The sequence below is a fragment of the Pan paniscus genome, chromosome 15 (assembly GCF_029289425.2).
Source record: "Pan paniscus chromosome 15, NHGRI_mPanPan1-v2.0_pri, whole genome shotgun sequence".
NCBI classification, from domain to species: Eukaryota; Metazoa; Chordata; class Mammalia; order Primates; family Hominidae; genus Pan; species Pan paniscus.
Genome location: NC_073264.2, coordinates 36,101,954 through 36,122,267, shown reverse-complemented (window position 1 = coordinate 36,122,267; position 20,314 = coordinate 36,101,954). Strand labels below are relative to the sequence as shown.

General features: G+C 39.8%; 1 protein-coding gene across 7 annotated transcripts in view; it reads left to right on the top strand.

Moving 5' to 3' along the window:
• BAZ1A (bromodomain adjacent to zinc finger domain 1A) overlaps positions 1-20,314 on the top strand; it is a 223,060-nt gene that overhangs the window by 171,497 nt on the left and 31,249 nt on the right. For 6 of the 7 annotated variants that reach the window (XR_004666142.4, XM_034937427.4, XM_063596184.1 and 3 more), the window contains 8 exons: positions 1,340-1,474; positions 3,136-3,235; positions 3,940-4,106; positions 8,586-8,681; positions 9,464-9,602; positions 11,432-11,578; positions 18,128-18,223; positions 18,350-18,574. Coding sequence is in view for 6 of the 7 variants with exons in the window: in XM_034937427.4 (XP_034793318.1) it covers positions 1,340-1,474; positions 3,136-3,235; positions 3,940-4,106; positions 8,586-8,681; positions 9,464-9,602; positions 11,432-11,578; positions 18,128-18,223; positions 18,350-18,574 (1,105 nt within the window). In the remaining variant the exon portion in view is untranslated. The remainder of the gene's footprint in view (positions 1-1,339; positions 1,475-3,135; positions 3,236-3,939; positions 4,107-8,585; positions 8,682-9,463; positions 9,603-11,431; positions 11,579-18,127; positions 18,224-18,349; positions 18,575-20,314) is intronic. The other variant, XM_063596186.1, reaches the window with a different exon arrangement.

The following is a 20,314-nucleotide window of genomic DNA, read 5'->3' as shown; positions in this document are numbered from 1 at the left end:
ATAAAAGGTAAGCAAGACTGGGCGCAGTGGCTTATGCCTATAATCCCAGCACTTTGGGAGGCCAAGGCGGGCAGATCACTTGAGGTCAGGAGTTCGAGACCAGCCTGGCCAACATGGTGAGACCCTGTCTCTACTAAAAATACAAAAATTAGCCAGATGTGGTGGCACGCACCTGTAATCTCAGCTACTCCGGAGACTGAGGCAGGAGAATCACTTGAACCTAGGAGGCAGAAGTTGCAGTGAGCCGAGATCATGCCACTACACTCCAGCCAGGATGACAGAGCAAGATTCTGTCTCAAAATAAATAAATACGTAAATAAAATTAAAATAAAAAAACTTTAAAAGGCAAACAAATTCTAGATACAAGGTAAAAGGAGATAAACTCTTGGATTTAATAATTATTCTAGAACCACACCATTTCTGGCAAGAATGAGGTTGACTTCTGAACTTAAATTCTTTGTTTAAGCTTTATAGGAATTTGCAAGTATTTCTGCTTTTATCAAGACTAGAGGGATGTAATGGGAAATTTGATATATTAAGTAGTTAAGTTATTACTCTACCCTGGGAGGAAAATCTAAATAAATGTTCAGCAGTTGGCAAATGGTTAAGAAAAATTTATCAGGTTAATACAGTAGATTTTTAATGTTAAATATATGGATTGATTATTCATTTACATAGATTGATTATTCATTTATGTAGAAAATCTCACAAAATTTGTCAAAGCAAAACAAATTATTGTATAATATATATGTAATTTTGAAATACAAGAAACTGTACAACCATTCTTGAGGTATTTTATTGTAATCTTTGAATTGTAGTTTTCTTTCTGGTAAGGCTAATTAATTATATAGTGGAAAAAGGATTGGTTAAACCAACTAAAATGTATTTTACTACACAATAATGCATAAAATTCTAATGTTTTTATCCTTATCTTTTTTTTTTTTTTTCCTGAGATGGAGTCTTACTCTGTCACCAGGCTGGAGTGCAGTGGCACGATCTCTGCTCACTGTAACCTCCACCTCCCAGATTCAAGTGATTCTCCTGCCTCAGCCTCCCGAGTACCTGGGACTACAGACGTGTGCCACCACACCCAGCTAATTTTTGTATTTTTAGTAGAGATGGGGTTTCACCATATTGGGCAGGATGGTCTCGATCTCTTGACCTCATGATCCGCCCGCCTCGGCCTCCCAAAGTGCTGGGATTACAGGCATGAGCCACTGTGCCCAGCCTATCCTGATCTTTTAACAGCATTAATAGTGGCCATATGACATGTTAGGGCATATCTGTATGTTGTTTACTAATGTGTTATTATTGTACCCTATGTCTTTGTTTTATTAAGGCATCTTCTCTTTCAACGTATAAAATAGCAGAACAAGATTTTTCTTATTTCTTCCCTGATGATCCACCCACATTTATCTTCAGTCCTGCTAACAGACGAAGAGGGAGACCTCCCAAACGAATACGTATTAGTCAAGTAAGTACAGAATTGATTAAAACTACATTTTCACTGTTAGTAAAACAGTATTCAGAATCAAGAAGTATGTTTGTCTCCCCTCACATCCATAGCCTAGAGGAAGAAACTCATTACCTCACCAAAAAGTATGTAAGTGTGTACTATATGTTGATAACTGCTCAGCCATGAGGCTTGTAGAAGTTTCAGGTGTGAATTAGATATGACTTTCATACCACAAGGATTCTATACCAAAGTGGAAGCAAGCACATAAGCAATTACTGAAATGTAAAGCAGGGAATAAACTATGGGATTGAAGTGTAAAATAAAGAGCAATAAATTCTGACAGGAAGAAGCTATAGGGGGCTTTAAAAAAGCAATAATGCAGCCGGGCACAGTGGCTCTTGCCTGTAATCCCAGTACTTTGGGAGGCTGAGGTGGGTGGACATTTGAGTCTTGGAGTTCTAGACTAGCCTGGACAACATGGCAAAACTGTCTCTACTAAAAATACAGGAGCCTGAGGCACGAGAATTGCTCAAACCCGGGAGGCAGACAGAGGCTGAGGTTAATGTGAGCCCAGATCATGCCACATTGCACTTTAGCCTGGACAACAAAGCCAAGACTCCATCTTCAAAACAAAACAAAACAAAACAAAACAAAAAACTACACAAATTAATTAGGTTAGAGACATTCTTAGAAGAAATAAAATAAAAATAAAATTTGACATTGGCCACAAGAATTTTTCTGGTATGTCTTTTTTCTGCATCTTTTATATTTGATATTTACACCATCTAGTTTATAAAGTAAGCTGAAAGTTTGTTTTTCTAATGCATTTTTAAGGCTCTTTCTATATATTACCAGTTTTTCCTGAGATATTCTTGTAATAATTTATAGAGCTACAGAGTTAACTCATGTTCTGTTTATTACTAAGATTAGAGTTATTAACAGTTCAGTAACACTTTTTTTTTTTTTTTGAGATGGAGTCTCACTCTGTCACCCATGGTGGAGTGCAGTGGCACGATCTTGGCTCACTGCAACCTCCACCTCCTGGGTTCAAGCAGTTCTGCCTCAGCCTCCTGAGTAGCTGGGGCTGCCGGTGCATGCCACCACGCCCAGCTAATTTTTGCATTTTTAATAGAGATGGGGTTTCACCATGTTGGCCAGGCTGCTCTCAAACGCCCAACCTCAAGTATTCTACCCGCCGTGGCTTCCCAAAATGCTAGGATCACAGGCATGAGCCACTGTGCCTGGCCCAATTATACTTTAGAATAAAAACTCATTTTAGACTGGGCACAGTGGCTCACACCTGTAATCCTAGCACTTTGGGAGGCTGAGGTGAGTAGCCCACTTGAGGTCAGGAGTTCAAGACCAGCCTGGCCAACATGGCAAAACCCTGTATCTACTAAAAATACAAAAAAAATTAGCCAGGTGTGGTGGCACATGCCTGTAATCCCAGCTACTCGAGAGGCTGAGGGAGAAGAATCACTTGAGCCCAGGAGGCAGAGGTTGCAGTGAGCCGAGATCACACCACTGCACTCCAGCCTGGGGGATAGAGCGAGACTTTGTCTCAAAAAAATAAAAAAATCGTTTTAGTATAAAGAAAGTGTAATTGGTGAGAGTTTTAAATTTTTTGCTTTTTATTCTTACTATAAGAACCAGGCATACTATTTTGGTTTGTTTTTTAGGAGGACAATGTTGCTAATAAACAGACTCTTGCAAGTTATAGGAGCAAAGCTACTAAAGAAAGAGATAAACTTTTGAAACAAGAAGAAATGAAGTCACTGGGTGAGTTTTAACATTTGTTTCCAAAAGCTAATTAGGAATAAGAAAGAATATTTCTCTGTGCCTGAGTGGGGGATGTTTCCGAAATGGCATGTTTCTGGTTAATTGTTTTGAAGTGCAGTTATTTTTTCTATCAGATAACTATTGTTTATTTGTTTGTTTGCTTGTTTTATAAATAAGACTGCTTCATCTCTTAAAATTTCATGGTCTTGCATATTCCCTATTAAATTGCTTAGTGCTAGATTAAGCAGAAGTTTGAGTTTCCAGGGCTTACAAACTGGGGCTATTTTGTTTGATTCACACAGCCTTTTAAAACATTGCTTCCCAAACTTGAATGTACATATGAATCACTTGGGGATCTTGTCAAAATGATGAAGATTCTAAATTAGTAGGTCTGGTGGGGGAATGAGATTCTGCATTTTTTAACAAGGTGATGATAACCTTGCTGCTGGTCTTCAGATCACACTTTGGGTATTAGGGCTTTCAAAGGCACAGATATGTTTGTCCCAGTACTGTAGTTTGTCATAAACTTAGCCAATTTGCTTCTCCTGTTTTAATAATCTGCTGGCTCCCTGTAGGAATTTTAAGAGTCTCTACTAATCTCATTTAACTTTAAATTATTTCAAGGATTCTGTTGTTACATCAAAAAAATTGCCAAGTGTTATTTTGTCTATATATATAGTTCTAAGTTTGATTTTTCTTCACAGCTTTTGAAAAGGCTAAATTAAAAAGAGAAAAAGCAGATGCCCTAGAAGCGAAGAAAAAAGAAAAAGAAGATAAAGAGAAAAAGAGGGAAGAATTGAAAAAAATTGTTGAAGAAGAGAGATTAAAGAAAAAAGAAGAAAAAGAGAGGCTTAAAGTAGAAAGAGAAAAGGTATTCATTTGAGTATATTAGCTATACTCTCTACATATAGTAATACTACTTTACATATCTACATCCATGGTTGATTTTTAAATGCTTTTACTACTTTCATTCACATTTATGAGTGTGCATAGAAAGTTGATTGGTTTATCTCCCTTTTGCTTTGGAAAATTTAACATGCCTTTACGCATCACTTAAAACCTCTTTTAGAATGCAGTTCTAAATGATTTCATTGTTTAGACTTCCAAATTTAGGGAAGATGATATATGTAAAAGTTTATATGTAAACCTTTAAGAGGTAAAATACGCAGTTTGAAAAATAAAATAGGCCGGGTGCAGTGGCTCACGCCTGTAATCCCAGCACTTTGGGAGGCCAAGGCAGGCAGATCATGAGGTCAGGAGTTCGAGACCAGCCTGGCCAGGACGGTGAAACCCCATCTCTACTAAAAATACAAAACTTAGCCGGGCATGGTAGTATGCGCCTGTAATCCCAACTACGAAGGAGGTTGAGGCAGGAGAATCGCTTGAACATGGGAGGTGGAGGTTACAGTGAGCCAAGATCACGCCATTGCACGCCAGCCTGGGCAACAGAACAAGACTCCGTCTCAAAAAAAAAAAAAAAAGAATAATGTTCTTATCCTACTTGAAAAATAAGGTGTAATAATAGTGTTTCAGCAAATCTTTGATTGTGGTCTTCAGTGATACATATTCCTTAGAGAATTCTATAGCTGGTTTCCTCCAAAGTCAGTCATTTTCAGAGATTTCTTGGGATATTCACAAGTAGCCTTAGAGGATCATATTACATGCTCTGTGCTCATTTTAGTTGTCTGTCGTCTCCCTTGAATTTTGTTTTTTAATTATACTTTAAGTTCTAGGGTACCTGTGCACAATGTGCAGGTTTGTTACATAGGTATACATGTGCCATGTTCATTTGCTGCACCCATTAACTCATCATTTACATTAGGTATTTCTCTTAATGCTATCCCTCCCCCCTCCCCCCACCCCACAACAGGCCCTGGTGTATGATATTCCCCATCCTGTGTCCAAGTGTTCTCATTGTTCAAGTCCCACCTATGAGTGAGAACATGCGGTGTTTGGTTTTCTGTCCTTGTGATAGTTTGCTGAGAATGATGGTTTCCAGCTTCATTCATGTCCCTGCAAAGGACATGAACTCATCCTTTTTTGTGGCTGCATAGTATTCCATGGTGTATATGCACCACATTTAGTTAATTCAGTCTATCATTGATGGACATTTGAGTTGGTTCCAAGTCTTTGCTATTGTGAATAAGTGCCACAATAAACCTATGTGTGCATGTGACTTTATAGTAGAATGATTTATAATCCTTTGGGTATATACCCAGTAATGGGATGGCTGGGTCAAATGGTATTTCTTGTTCTAGATCCTTGAGGAATCGCCACACTGTCTTCCACAATGGTTGAACTAGTTTACACTCCAACCAACAGTGTAAAAGCATTCCTATTTCTCCACATCTTCTCCAGCATCTGTTGTTTCCTGACTTTTTAATGATTGCCATTCTAACTGCTGTGAGATGGTATCTCATTATGGTTTTGATTTGCATTTCTCTGATGACCAGTGATGAGCATTTTTTCATGTGTCTTTTGGCTGCATAAATGTCTTCTTTTGAGAAGTGTCTGTTCATGTCCTTCGCTCGTTTTTTGATGAGGTTGTCTGGGTATCACCAGTGGAGCCTGCAGAACAGCAAATATTGCAGAACAGCACATATTGCTGCCTTATCCTTCCTCTGGAAGCTTCGTCCCAGAGGGGCACCTACCCATATGATGTGTCAGTTGGCCCCTACTGGGAGGTGTCTCCCAGTTAGGCTGCACAGGGGTCAGGGACCCACTTGAGGAGATGGTCTCTCTGTTCTCAGAGTTCAAAAACCATGCTAGGAGCTGCCAGACAGGGATGTTTAAGTCTGTAGAAATTTCTGCTGTCTTTTGTTCAGCTACACCCTGCCCCCAGCGGTGTGGTCTACAGACACAGCAGGCCTTTCAGAGCTGCAGTGGGCTCCGCCCAGTTTGAGCTTTCCCAGCAGCTTTGTTTACCTACTCAAGCCTCAGCAATGGCGGACACGCCCCTCAGCAGTGGCGGACGCCCCCTCCCCCTGCCAGGCTACTGCCTCGCAGATCGATCTCAGACTGCTGCACTAGCAGTGAGCAAGGCTTTGTGGGCATGGGAGCCGCTGAGCCAGGCGCGGGATATAATCTGCTGGTGTGCCGTTTGTTAAGACTGTTGGAAAAGCGCAGTATTTGGGCGGGAGTGTCCCGATTTTCCAGGTGCAGTCTGTCAAGGCTCCCCTTGGCTAGGAAAGGAAAATCCTCTGACCCCTTGCACTTCCCGGGTGAGGCGATGCCCGCCCTGCTTCGGCCCGCCCTGCTTCGGCTTGCCCTGCTTCGGCTCGCCCTCCATGGGCACCAGTCCCAATGAGATGAACCAGGTACCTCAGTTGGAAATGCAGAAATCACCGTCTTCTGCATTGATCATGCTGGGAGCTGCAGACTGGACCGGCCATCTTGGAATGGAAACCAGATGTTTGTCAAATAGGCCGTGAAGGTGGTGCAGGAAGTCTAATATAAGTTTACTCCAGAAAACATAGAGGACAGAAAAATCACCAGAAATCTGATGGTAACATTAGAGATAGAATTAACACTTTTTTTTTTGAGATGGAGTGTCACTCTGTTGCTCAGGCTGAAGTGCAGTGGCTTGATCTGGATTCACTGCAACCTCTGCCTCCCAGATTCAAGCAATTCTCCTGCCTCAGCCTCCCAAGTGGCTGGGACTAGAAGTGCCCACCACCACGCCAGGCTAATTTTTGTATTTTTAGTAGAGATGGGGTTTCACCATGTTGGCCAGGCTGGTCTCGAACTCCTGACCTCAAGTGATCTGCCCGCCTCGACCTCCCAAAGTGCTGGGATTACAGGCATGAGCCACCGCACCTGGCCAGAGAGAATTAACACTTTGATTTGTTTATTTCTAGTCTTTATCCTCTGCCTTAAAAAAACAGATCACTCACCATTTAAAGTTTTATATGCTTTTTTTATCTAACATGATCATAAACATTCTTTCATGTTATTAAATAATCTTAAGTGGAATTTTTAATGACTGCATAACTCATTAAATAGTCATAGCTAAGTGCTTTAAATCATACGGCTGTGTTCAAATTTCTGAATAGTCTTTTTTTTTGGACTATGTCCCAGGATAAATTTGTAGAAGTAGAATAAATCAAAGATTAAGAATATTTTTAAAACTTTCTATACATACACATAACTAAGTATTTCCCAAGCATGTGCTTATTTACACTGTTAGCAACAATGAATTAGAATGTTAACCTTATTTGATCCTATAAGAATTATTTCTGAGGTTGGGGGTGGATAATTTATTTAAGCGGACTATTCAAGTTACAGCAAGTTCCGTAACTATCTAGGCGTTTTATGTTGAAAATTTGATAAGTGCACATCTGTTAACCTCTGTTCTTCCTAAATTTCAAAGAAGAGAATAATAACATATTAAGTATACTTACTGGAAAAAATAGTAAAATATTTGATTTACACTGTTTTATTAGAGACATTTAGCAGTTAATATTTATCTTGCAATTTCAAACACCAGAATCAAAAAGTAAGGGTTTCAAAAGACCGAGTGAGTAAGAGAAATAGCCTGAATTACAAGAAATAAGTCCATCTATTCTAATATTGTTGCTTTTAATTATTGTTCCCTCTTTGTGTCTCTAGGCTGTTATCAGATTCAAATGAATCTTGAAAATGACAAATGTATTACAAACATAAGGGGAAGTTTCATTTTAGGCAGTCTAATAATTTATTTTGCTAGGATCTTATTGATAGGAAGTAGAGGGAAAGCTATAGATCAAGTCAGATTAAATTAATATTTATTCAAGAGCTGCCCAGGCTGGAGTACAGTGGTGTGATCTCAGTTCACCCCAACCCTCTCCTCCCGGGTTCAAGGCTTCTTCTGCCTCAGCCTCCTGAGTAGCTGGAACAACAGGTGCGTGCCACCACGCCCAGCATGCATATATGTGTATGTGTGTGTGTGTGTGTGTGTATGTATGTATGTATATGTGTATGTATATGTGTTTGTATTTTTAGTAGAGATGGAGTTTCGCCATTTTGGCCAGGCTGGTCTCAAACTTCTGATGTCAAGTAATCCACCTGACTCTGACTCCCAAAGTGCTGGGATTACATGTGTGAGCCACTGCACTCAGCCCATTTTCAGTCTTTATAGTATTATTTTGATAGGTATTATTTTGATCAGTGGTTCTAAAACTTTAGCGTGTATTAAAAACCACCAGAAGGGCTTGCTAGAACACCAGTTGCTAAGTCCTAACCTCAGAGTTACTGCTTCAGTAGGTATGGGGTAAGGTCCAAGTATTTGCATTTCTAACAAGTTCTCAGGAGATGCCGATGCTGCCATATAAATTTCTTACATGAATTGTTATTAACTTTTAAAAATTTTTAGGAAAGAGAGAAGTTACGTGAAGAAAAGCGAAAGTATGTGGAATACTTAAAACAGTGGAGTAAACCTAGAGAAGATATGGAATGTGATGACCTTAAGGTATAAACATGTTATGTGATGTTTAGCACACACAGGTTTTACATGTCCTATGTGGCTTTGCTGATGAAATCATTCTTATTTAATAGCAGCCTCTTTTCTTTATATTTGACCGAGAGGAAATAGCTAGTTAAGCAAATGTTCACACTTAGAATTCCAAGGTAGCATTGTTAGTGTTTTATAATCAGCTTTGATAATGATTCTTATTCTGTAGAAATAATAGGTCAGTTTGTGTGATCCTCAATAATCCAAAAACCACTGTAGCCAGGCATGCATTTAGCTTGATTGCTAGGTAAGGATTCTGCCTATTTCCAGAAATGGCCAAAGTGTCCAAATCAAACTCATTCAACTTGGCTTATAAAGAATAATTTCAGTAAATCAAAATTAGTAGATGGTAGATTAATTATGTTCCAAATCATAAGGAGATACTACATTGAAGGTAGTATTTCACAGCTGATTTGACTTCAGAATGTGGGTTAAGAGACTCTTACTAGGAAATATAGTCAGAAATACACTCAGCCTAAAGTTATGTTCTTAGTATAAGGAAGAAAATGTTCCTTTCTCCCAGTCCCTTGTCAGGAACTGTGATTTAGTAAAGTTGGAACAAGTTCAGGACATCTGTAATTTTAGAAGTTTCAAAGGTGATTGTGATAAACAGCAAGGGTTGAGAACCAGCAGCTTACAAATAATACTTCTTAATAGTTAGGTAAAAAGTATGTCATCTCTGCCTTTTAAGTTTTCCTGCTCTTGGTTCAAATAGTTATATAGATTGTTTAATCTTTCAGGAACTTCCAGAACCAACACCAGTGAAAACTAGACTACCTCCTGAAATCTTTGGTGATGCTCTGATGGTTTTGGAGTTCCTTAATGCATTTGGGGAACTTTTTGATCTTCAAGATGAGTTTCCTGATGGAGTAACCCTAGGCAAGTGCTTTAGTTATCTATCGCTACATTATAGTTCATCCTAAAATTAGTGGCTTTAAAAAAAACAAGCCACCTTGTGAAGTTCTGTGGGGGCACTGGAGTTGGGATCTCTCTGGTCTGGCTAGATGTTCAAAATGGCTTCTTCTCACACAGGTCTGGTGCCTCGGTCCTCTTCATGTGGCCTTTCATTTCATCAGAGTATCTCATACTTATTATGTGGCACCTGGGGGCTCTAAGAAGCAGGAAGCAGAAACTGCTAGCCCTCTTAAAGCCTAGGCCTGGAATTGGCACAGCCTTACTTCTGCCACATTCCATTGGTCAGAGCAGTGAGAGGCCACCGTGGGATTCAACAGGATTGTGGAATAGACTCCACTTCTTGAGCAGGGAGTGGTATATGGGTGTTTGCAGACAGGTTATTGCCTACCTTTATTTGTAATTCTCTTTGGCCTGTATACTTATATACTTTTACTTTGTATAAACATTTATAATGAGTTTAGTATAAGGAAAGATTTGGATCAAATTTTGAATTTTTGGCTGTCACATGGTAAAATAATTTTCTTAAAATCCATGTAGAGACTTTGAAATAGAGAATTATAATGCCACTCATTTTTTCTTTTTCTTGAGACAGTCTTGCTCTGTCACCTAGGCTAGAGTGCAGTGGCGCAATCTCGGCTCACTGCAAGCTCCACCTCCAGGGTTCAAGCGATTCTCCTGCCTCAGCCTCCCAAGTAGCTGGGACTACAGGCACCTGCCACCATGCCCAGCTAATTTTTTTCTTTTTTTTTTCTTTTTTTCTTTTTTTTCTTTTTGAGACGGAGTCTCGCTCTGTCGCCCAGGCTGGAGTGCAGTGGCGTGATCTTGGCTCACTGCAACCTCCACCTCCGGGGTTCAAGCAATTCACTGCCTCAGCCTCCCGAGTAGCTGCAATTACAGGCACCCATCACCAAGCCCAGCTAATTTTTGTATTTTTAGTGGAGACAGGGTTTCACCATTTTGGCCAGGCTGGTCTTGAACTCCTGACCTTGTGATCCGCCCGCCTCGGCCTCCCAAAGTGCTGGGATTACAGGCGTGAGCCACCACACCTGGCCCAATTTTTTTGTATTTTTAGTAGAGATGAGGTTTCACCATGTTAGCCAGGATGGTCTCAATCTCCTGACCTCATGATCCACCCGCCTTGGCCTCGCAAAGTGCTGGGATTACAGGCGTGAGCCACTGCGTCTGTCCTATAATGCCACTCTTATTTTAATAAAAGTATATTCTTTAGGAGGGCTTTCAAATTCTTTTATTTCTCCTTATGTGGTGGATGAAGTAAGAATCATTGTGTCTTATAGATCAAGGAGGTCTAAACAGTGCTGGTTTAGGTGAGATGAATTAGATAAAAAACATTTATTTATGACTTAGACATAATATTAGGATTAAAACCTAATGCGGATAATGACCTCTTCTATGCCCTATTTGCACATACATAGCCCTCAGGAACAGTGGCACAATAACAAATATTTGCATTGTTCAGATTAGAATAAAATTGTAATTTTTAAAATGTGCCTTAATTTGTGCCTTAAATTTAAATTTAAATGAAATATGTTGATCTGTTGAGGCTATTTTGACTTACTTGAATGAGGTGACTTTGGCTTACAATTTTATTGTATTTTATTGTAATCATTATAAATTCTTATTTTGGCTTGGATAATACTTGGTTATACTTTCATAAATTGATGCTTAAGAAAATAGTTGCACATACTATTGTTGATGACATGTTTATTCCAGTGGAGTTGTTTTTTCAGTACATGAACAGAACTTTAAATTCATTTTAAACATTTTATTCACAGAAGTATTAGAGGAAGCTCTTGTAGGAAATGACAGTGAAGGCCCACTGTGTGAATTGCTTTTTTTCTTCCTGACTGCAATCTTCCAGGCAATAGCTGAAGAAGAAGAGGAAGTAGCCAAAGAGCAACTAACTGATGCTGACACCAAAGGTCAGAGTTCAATATTATTGCTGATTGAACCATAGTAGTTTTGTAGCGAAACTAATTTTTGAAGGCCAATTTTAAGTTAAATTGGCTTTTATGCTTATAAAATATAGTTGTTCAGGTTACCTGATGTTGAATCATATGCTAACAACAAATGGATTATGTTATAAAAATTTTGTTTTGATATAACCTGTGTCTGACAACCTTAAAGGTATTTTCCCTCAGTCTATCTTGCTTTTATTCCTTTAGACTTTTCCTATGATTTAGGAGCATTACAGATTTCATTGACCAGTATCTGTAATTCCAAGAGATTCTGCTAACTAGCACTCTAGCACTGTTTCTTTGTTTTTTGGGGGTATTTTTTGGCCCTCAACTAAGGAAATACTTTTTTTTTTTGAGATGGAGTTTCGCTCTGTTGCCAGGCTGGAGTGCATTGGTGTGATCTTGGCTCACCACAACCTCCACCTCCCAGGTTCGAGCAATTCTCCTGCCTCAGCCTCCTGAGTAGCTGGGATACAGACGGCCGCCACCATGCCCAGCTAATTTTTGTATTTTTAAAATAGAGACGGGGTTTCACTGTGTTGGCCAGGCTGGTCTCGAACTTCTGACCTCAGGTGATCCACCCGCCTTGGCCTCCCAAAGTGCTGGGATTACAGGCGTGAGCCACTGCGCCTGACCAGGAAATACTTTAATTGTAATTAATACTTTAAAATGAAAATACTACTGCTGATTTCATTGTAGATCTGACAGTTTTTACATCAGAGTTAAGTAAAATTTTACTTCTGAGTTTGAACTAGATAATTTGCCCTTTAAGTTCTGCACGCTTAAATATCTGGAGTCAGTGTATGGTACGTGTTAATGTAGGAATAATTCTTGAGGCAAACCCTTTCATATTTTTAAAACAGTATGTTCACTATTTTGTTTAGGATTTACCTCAGTCATAGGAAATGTTAAGCATTTCTAATAAGAGATTGATTTGGCCTCCTGAATAATACCTTGAGCTTTGCCATATATGAGATTTAGGACCAGAAACTTGATTAAACAATACTTGAGTGTGTTGCATAAAAATTCACAGTAAAACAGAACTGTTAGGAGACATCTTGATATCAGAATATTGGTACAGAAAGATGGGACATTCCTCCAGTCAGATAGTTTTGTTGACCTTAGATAATTCAGGATCATCTTCCTTCATGCCTGGTCTCTGAAGCAACAGGATATTGATGAGTGTGCATTGATGTTTGTTGCCTTTTGATTTTACAGCCTGAGTTCAAGCAAAAATATATTTATATCTAGCTTGAGTGCTAACCACCATAGGTCCCTTATTAAGACCATTTTAAGCAATATGACCCCTATTGTCATCTCAGATAATTTAGTCAATTAAATGATAATTCTTTTAGCTATTATATTTATTAGTGGTCAACAGCATTATAGGGTTATTGATCAAATTCTAACAATACAGGACATAAAGCTGTATTTAATTCCAGATTTAAATTTTGTAGTTTTGGAAGTCATGGTGGAAAACAAAAGTACGGTAAAAAGGAAATAGTATGGGAAAATCAGTATAAAGGAAAAATATATATTAAGCAATGGTTGGTGTTTGAATTGCCATTACTACTCTCTTCTCTTCTCTTCTCTTTTCTCTTCTCTTTTCTTTTTTGAGACAGAGTTTCGCTCTTGTTGCCCAGGCTGGAGTGCAATGGCACAATCTTGACTCACTGTAACCTCCGCCTCCCGGGTTCAAGCGATTCTCCTGTCTCAGCCTCCTGAGTAGCTGGGATTACAGGTATGCGCCACCATGCCCAGCTAATATTGTATTTTTAGTAGAGACAGGGTTTCTCCATGTTGGTGAGGCTGGTCTCGAACTCCCGACCTCAGGGTCTGCCCGCCTCGGCCTCCCAAAGTGCTGGGATTACAAGCTTGAGACACCGCACCCAGGTGCCATTACACTTTCATTATTGATCTATGAGTTTTTTAAATAAGTATTCCCTATATAGAACTATGTATTAATATAAGATGTATCTCTCTAAATAAGTATTGGCCACTAAATAAAAGTTTTAATGCTCTGTTTGAAAATATTTAGCCTGGGCGACATAGTGAGACCCCTGTCTCTACAAAAAATAAAACAAGGCTGGGTGTGGTGGCTCATGCCTGTAATCCCAACATTTTGGGAGGCTGAGGTGAGCAGATCACTTAAGGTCAGGAGTTCAAGACCAGCCTGACCAACATGGTGAAACCCCATCTCTACTAAAAATACAAAAATTAGCCAGGCATGGTGGCGCATGCCTGTAATCCCAGCTACTTGGGAAGCTAAGGCACCATAATCCCTTGAACCCAAGAGGCAGAGGTTGCAGTGATGCGAGATCACGACACTGCACTCCAGCCTAGGCAATAGAGAGAGACTCTGTGTCTCAAATAAATAAATAAACAAATAAATAAATCAAAATTAGCCAGGTGTAGTGGTGCAGCCTATAGCCCCAGCTCTACTTGGGAGGCTGAAGTGGGAGGATTGGGAGTTTGAGGCTGCAGTGATCTGTGATCGTGCCACTGCATGCCATCCTGGGACAGAGTGAGACCCTGTTTCAAAGGGGAAAAAAAAAAAAAGAAAATATTTATTTAAATGTTAGGGAGGAAAAAAAATAAGTCTGGCATTTTTCACTCTTTTCTCACTTTCCTGTTATTTATTATTGGCCACATTTTACATAGTTACTGAAGATCACATAGCTAATAAGTGATGTAAGAGACTACGCATTGTTTCATTAAATTCTCATACTACTCTTTTGAGGTAGATATTATTTTCTGCATTTTACATATAAAGAAACTGAGGCTTAGTTTGAAGAAACATGGCTAATAAGGAATTGATGGGATACAAGCTCAAGCAATCTGATCTAGATACTCATTACAATTGTGCTATGTTGTTTCATAATACAGTAAAGAAGTTGAAATTTTGAATATTTGTTTCTCTGGCATTGCCTGTAAAATTACTTGTCTTTGAGAAGATCTAATTTCTTTGGCCCTTGGTCTCCCTGTTTTTATATCAAACCTGAGAGATTTTGACCACCAATTTAAAAAATCTTACATTTAATACATCAGTTCCTCTCTTTAGTCTTATATCATGAACTAAAAAGCCCTTCCAAGTATGGGAACAAGAGCATCCTCTTTATATAGAACAGTTTTGTGTATTTGTTGGATCATTGTCTAGTGTTGGAATTGTATGCACCTAATTCTAGATTATCATGACAATAAATATATCTGTTGCAGGTAGTCATAAAATACTGGATATAATTCAACTATATTCTCTTCGTTGTGATGTACCCAAGTGACTATCACTAAGCAAATCCTAGAATGATATTTACAGTTTCTTAAGAATGACATATGATAAAGAGTTAAAGAATATATTTTAGCATATTACTTTATTTAACACAATTAAAAATACATTTCATTGGTTTTTCATTTGCTAAAGGCCTTTTTATAGCCTTTGTCTTAGGAAATTGTAACTTTCTATAGATGGTATAGGTTGAATGTGGTGATTGCTGCAGGATGAGAGCCAACACCTTTTACAACTTTGCATCTAGGACTGTTGTTAATTTTGGAGTGCTCATTAATTAAATTTGTTTGGCTTTATATGTAAAATGAACATTGATGAAATTTTAGGTCTAGTATTTTTCTGCGACAGAAGAATATGATTTCTGTCATTTGGGCTAGATTAGGTCTGGTAGGAATGACTTTTGGCATATATGCAAATTTTATAGATAGCTTCTCCTGTGTGGCCCTATGTATGCTTTAAATGCCATGAAATTGTCGATGATTGTAATCAGATACGATCCCAGAGCTGCCTTTTTCCTTTAGTAAGGGACTGTTCTCTAAGGTTAATTTTGTCAGGCTTTGAACTTTGGTAGGGGAGTCATATAGTAGAAGGCTAAAGAACCACAGAAGATTAGCCTAGTGATTTTCAAACTCTAACCCAAGGCACCCTACAAGTTGTTCAGAAATTCTTCAGTGCCACTGCAGGAGAGTTGGAAAGATGAAAAGGCAGAATTCTCATCTCCATATCTCACTTTAGGAAGAGCATCTTTTATCTCTTTTATATTGAGTTTTCAAGAAAAAAAATTTTTTTTTTTGGAAGAATTTGAAAGCTGCTGATCCAGAGTCATTCCTTTAAGAAAATGGGCCGGGCATGGTGGCTCACACCTGTAATCCCGGCACTTCGGGAAGCCAGGGCAGATGGATCAGTTGAGCTCAGGAATGTGAGACCAGCCTGGGCAATGTGGCAAAACCCCGCCTCTACAAAAAATACAAAAACTAGGTGGGCATGGTGGCATGCACCTGTAGTCCCAGCTACTGGGGAGGCCGAGGTGGGAGGATGGCTTGAGCCCGGAAGGCAGAGGTTGTAGTGAGCTGAGATTGCAGCACTGCACTCCAGCCTGGGCAACAGATTCAAACCCTGTCTCAAAAAGAAAAAGAAAAATGAGGCTGAGCATGGTGGTTCACGCTTGTAATCCAAGCAATATGGGAGGCCGAGGTGGGTGGATCACAAGGTCAGCCTGGCCAAGATGGTGAAACCCTGTCTCTACTAAAAATACAAAAATTAGCCAGGCGTGGTGGCGGGTGCCTGTAATCCCAGCTACTTGGGAGGCTGAGGCAGAGAATTGCTTAAACCTGGGAGGCGGAGGTTGCAGTGAGCCAAGATTGCGCCACTGCACTCTAGCCTGGGTGACAGAGTGAGACTCCATCTTCAAAAAAAAAAGAAAAATGAACCCCAGATTAAGTGACTTGTCTCAATGGCACATTACTAGGCACTAGCATAGCTAATACGAGAATATACATTATCTGACTCTTAGTCTGAATCTGTGTACACTGTACTATGATATAACAGAAGGGCTTTTCATAGCTTGACATTTTGATCAATTTATGTATTATAATTAGGAATAATTGGATATACTAATGCTTTACATACATTTGTACCAGTAGATTTGCTGTTTAGTTCTATTTGTAAGCTAAGCACTGTTTTAAAGCTAAAGCAGTTTATTTAGAAAATTCAGGGAAATCTTCCTATTGTGTTTTTGTTTTGTTTTGTTTTGTTTTTTTGAGATGGAGTCTAACTCTGTCGCCCAGGCTGGAGTGCAGTGGTGTGATCTCGGCTCACTGAAACCTGTGCCTCCCAGGTTCAAGTGATTCTCATGCCTCAGCCTCCCAAGTAGCTGGGATTACAGACGTGCCACCACGCCCAGCTAATTTTTGTACTTTAGAAGAGACGGGGTTTCACCATGTTGGCCAGGTTGGTCTCAAACTCTGACCTCAAGTGATCTGCCCGCCTCGGCCTCCCAAAGTGCTGGGATTACAGGCATGAGCCACCGCGCCCGGCCCCTACTGGTTTTTGGATTGGGAAGTTTTCTTTTCTTTTTCTTTTCTTTTCTTTTTTTTTTTGAGACAGAGTCTTGCTCTGTCACCAGGCTGGAGTGCAGTGGCACAATCTTGGCTCACTGCACCCTCCGCCTCCCAGGTTCAAGTGATTCTCCTGCCTCAGCCTCCCGAGTAGCTGGGACTACAGGCGTGCGCCACCACACCCAGCTAATTTTTGTATTTTTAGTAGAGACGGGGTTTCACCATGTTGGCCAGGATGGTCTCAATCTCTTGACCTCGTGATCCGCCTACCTCAGCCTCCCAAAGTGCTGAGATTACAGGCATGAGCCACTGCACTTGGCCTGGAAAATTTTTCAAATAAAAATGTGAAATTTTAATGAAGATATTTCAATAGTTAAAGTACAGTAGTGCCATCTTTAACTTTTTTTAGCTCATTTTCTGTGATGATTTTGTGATGGCTACAACCTATACTTTGTTATGACTTAATCTTAAAATATCCGTAAAAGGGCTGGTCACCATGGTTCACGCCTGTAATCCCAGCACTTTGGGAGGCTGAGGTGGGTGGATCACCTGAGGTCAGGAGTTCGAGACCAGCCTGACCAACAAGGTGAAAACCCGTCTCTACTAAAAATACAAAAATTAGCCGGGCGTGGTGGCAGGTGCCTGTAGTCCCAGCTACTCGGGAGGCTGAGACAGGAGAATTGCTTGAACCCGGGAGGTGGAGGTTGCAGTGAGCCGAGATCGTGCCACTGCACTCCAGCCTGGGTGACGGAGCAAGACTACGTCTCAAAAAAAAAAAAAAAAAAAAAAAAATCATAAAAAATTGGAGTATCTTTAAATAGATTCCAATTTTCAAGGTAGACTTTTCTAAGGTTATATTGAGTGAGGAGATTTGTTTTTAATTCTAAAGTGCATTTTATCTTTTGGGGGAATGTTTATGTGCGTCTCATTGGTAATTTGGAAACTGTCTTTTCTGTTAATTTACAAAAATGTCAGTGTGTAGTGCTTGGTTTAGGATTTATAGCTGTAGGTGGTGATGAAGCAGAATGTGAATATTGCTTGTACCTAGTGTTTGTTCTTTTGAGGTTCCGAATGTTAAGGCGTTTGCTGTTTCTTTCATCATTTAAAACGGGCATTATTCCCAAATATTCAAGCTTTGATTTGCACTAGAATAAAGTATTTATTTCCTTAAAGATTTAACAGAGGCTTTGGATGAAGATGCAGACCCCACAAAATCTGCACTGTCTGCAGTTGCATCTTTGGCAGCTGCATGGCCACAGTTACACCAGGGTATGTGTGGGTTTTGTTTTTTTTTTTTGTTTGGCTTTTTATTTTTAATTTTATAAAGGCACATTTACATTGCTGAGTATTTATTGTTTATATTCTAAATGACTATTTCATTTTTAACAACTATAGGCTGCAGTTTGAAAAGTTTGGATCTTGATAGCTGCACTCTTTCAGAAATCCTCAGACTGCACATCTTAGCTTCAGGTGCTGATGTAACATCAGCAAATGCAAAGTATAGATATCAAAAACGAGGAGGATTTGATGCTACAGATGATGCTTGTATGGAGCTTCGTTTGAGCAATCCCAGTCTAGTGAAGAAACTGTCAAGCACCTCAGTGTATGATTTGACACCAGGTAAGCTTTGCAAGTTGGAATTTGCATAACCTGCCCACTTCCTCCCTCTTATGCCCAGAAAACTAAGGAGCTGATGAGAAATTTTACAATAAATCAGTATTAAAAGAGAAAAAGAGAAAGCAAACTATTGTTATTATTCATATTAACTTTATTTATGATTGTCTTTTTTATTTGGATTTTCTAATATTTTTAAATGTATGATTAGTCTACTACATCTACTGAGTTTAAAAGGGTGAGAATTAGCTAGAAAATTAGCTTTCTCTTGTATTTACTAGTGTATCAGAAGTTTAAATTTAAATGGCTGCTAAATCCTGCCATTCACTTGAATAAGTGTTTGAGGTATGAGAAACAGTATATGAGGTTAAGATGAAGCTATTTTTCACTTCCTTTTTTAAAAAAATTGCATGTACAAGTAAAGAGTTTAATTTAGTATACTTTAGAGAACATACAGTAAAGTAGAATACCTTACTTCCTAACATTTGCAGTCTTTATAATTTATGGTGGTTTTTTTGTGCAGTCTTTTAGAAATAGTAATTTACCATTGTCTTTTTTTAATTCATGTGATTATAATTTAGTATTGATTTGAACTTCAGTTACTCAGCCAAAAAGTTAAAACTTGAGGGCCGGGAACAGTGGCTCATGCCTGTAATCCCAGCACCTTGGGAGGCCAAGGTGGGCAGATCACCTGAGGTCAGGAGTTTGAGACCAGCCTGGCCAACATGGTGAAACACCATCTTTACTAAAAATACAAAAATTAGCTGGGTGTGGTGCTGTGCACCTGTAGTCCCAGCTACTCGGAGGCAGAGGCAGGAGAATCGCTTGAACCCAGGAGGCAGAGGTTGCTGTGAGCCCAGATGGTGCCACTGTACTCCAGCCTGGGCGACATAGCAAGACTCCGTCTCAAATAAGTAAAATAAAACATGACATGCAAATTCGTGAAGCGTTCCATATTTTTTTTTGGCCGGGCGCGGTGGCTCACGCCTGTAATCCCAGCACTTTGGGAGGCCGAGGCGGGCCGATCAGAAGGTCAGGAGATCGAGACCACCCTGGCTAACACAGTGAAACCCCGTCTCTACTGAAAATACAAAAAAATTAGCTAGGCGTGGTGGCGGGCGCCTGTAGTCCCAGCTACTCGGGAGGCTGAGGCAGGAGAATGGCGTGAACCCGGGAGGCGGAGCTTGCAGTGAGCCGAGATCGCGCCACTGCACTCCAGCCTGGGCGACAGAGCGAGACTCCGTCTCAAAAAAACAAAAACAAAAAAAAACTTGAAAACCAATTTGTAATTACAAAATTTCTCATGTTTACTTAACCTAGTATACAAGATAGACATTTGAAATGCCTCATATATCAATAGCTGCAAATTGGATTCAAAGTTGCCTTTTTTTTTTTTTTTTTTTTTTTTTTGAGACAGAGTCTCACTCAGTTGCCCAGGTTGGAGTGCAGTGGTGCGATCTTGGCGCAACGCAACCTCCGCCTCCCGGGTTCAAGCAATTCTCCAGCCTCAGCCTCCCAAGCAGCTGGGACTACAGGCACATACCACCACATCCAGCTATTTTTGTATTTTTAGTAGAGTTGGGGTTTCACCATGTTGGCCAGGCTGGTCTCAAACTCCTGACCTCAGGTGATCTGCCCGCCTCGGCCTCCCAAAGTGCTGGGATTACAGGTGTGAGCCACTGCGCCTGGCCCATAATTGCTTTTTCCTGAAGACATGTCATTGACATGTTTGAGAGACTATTCCAT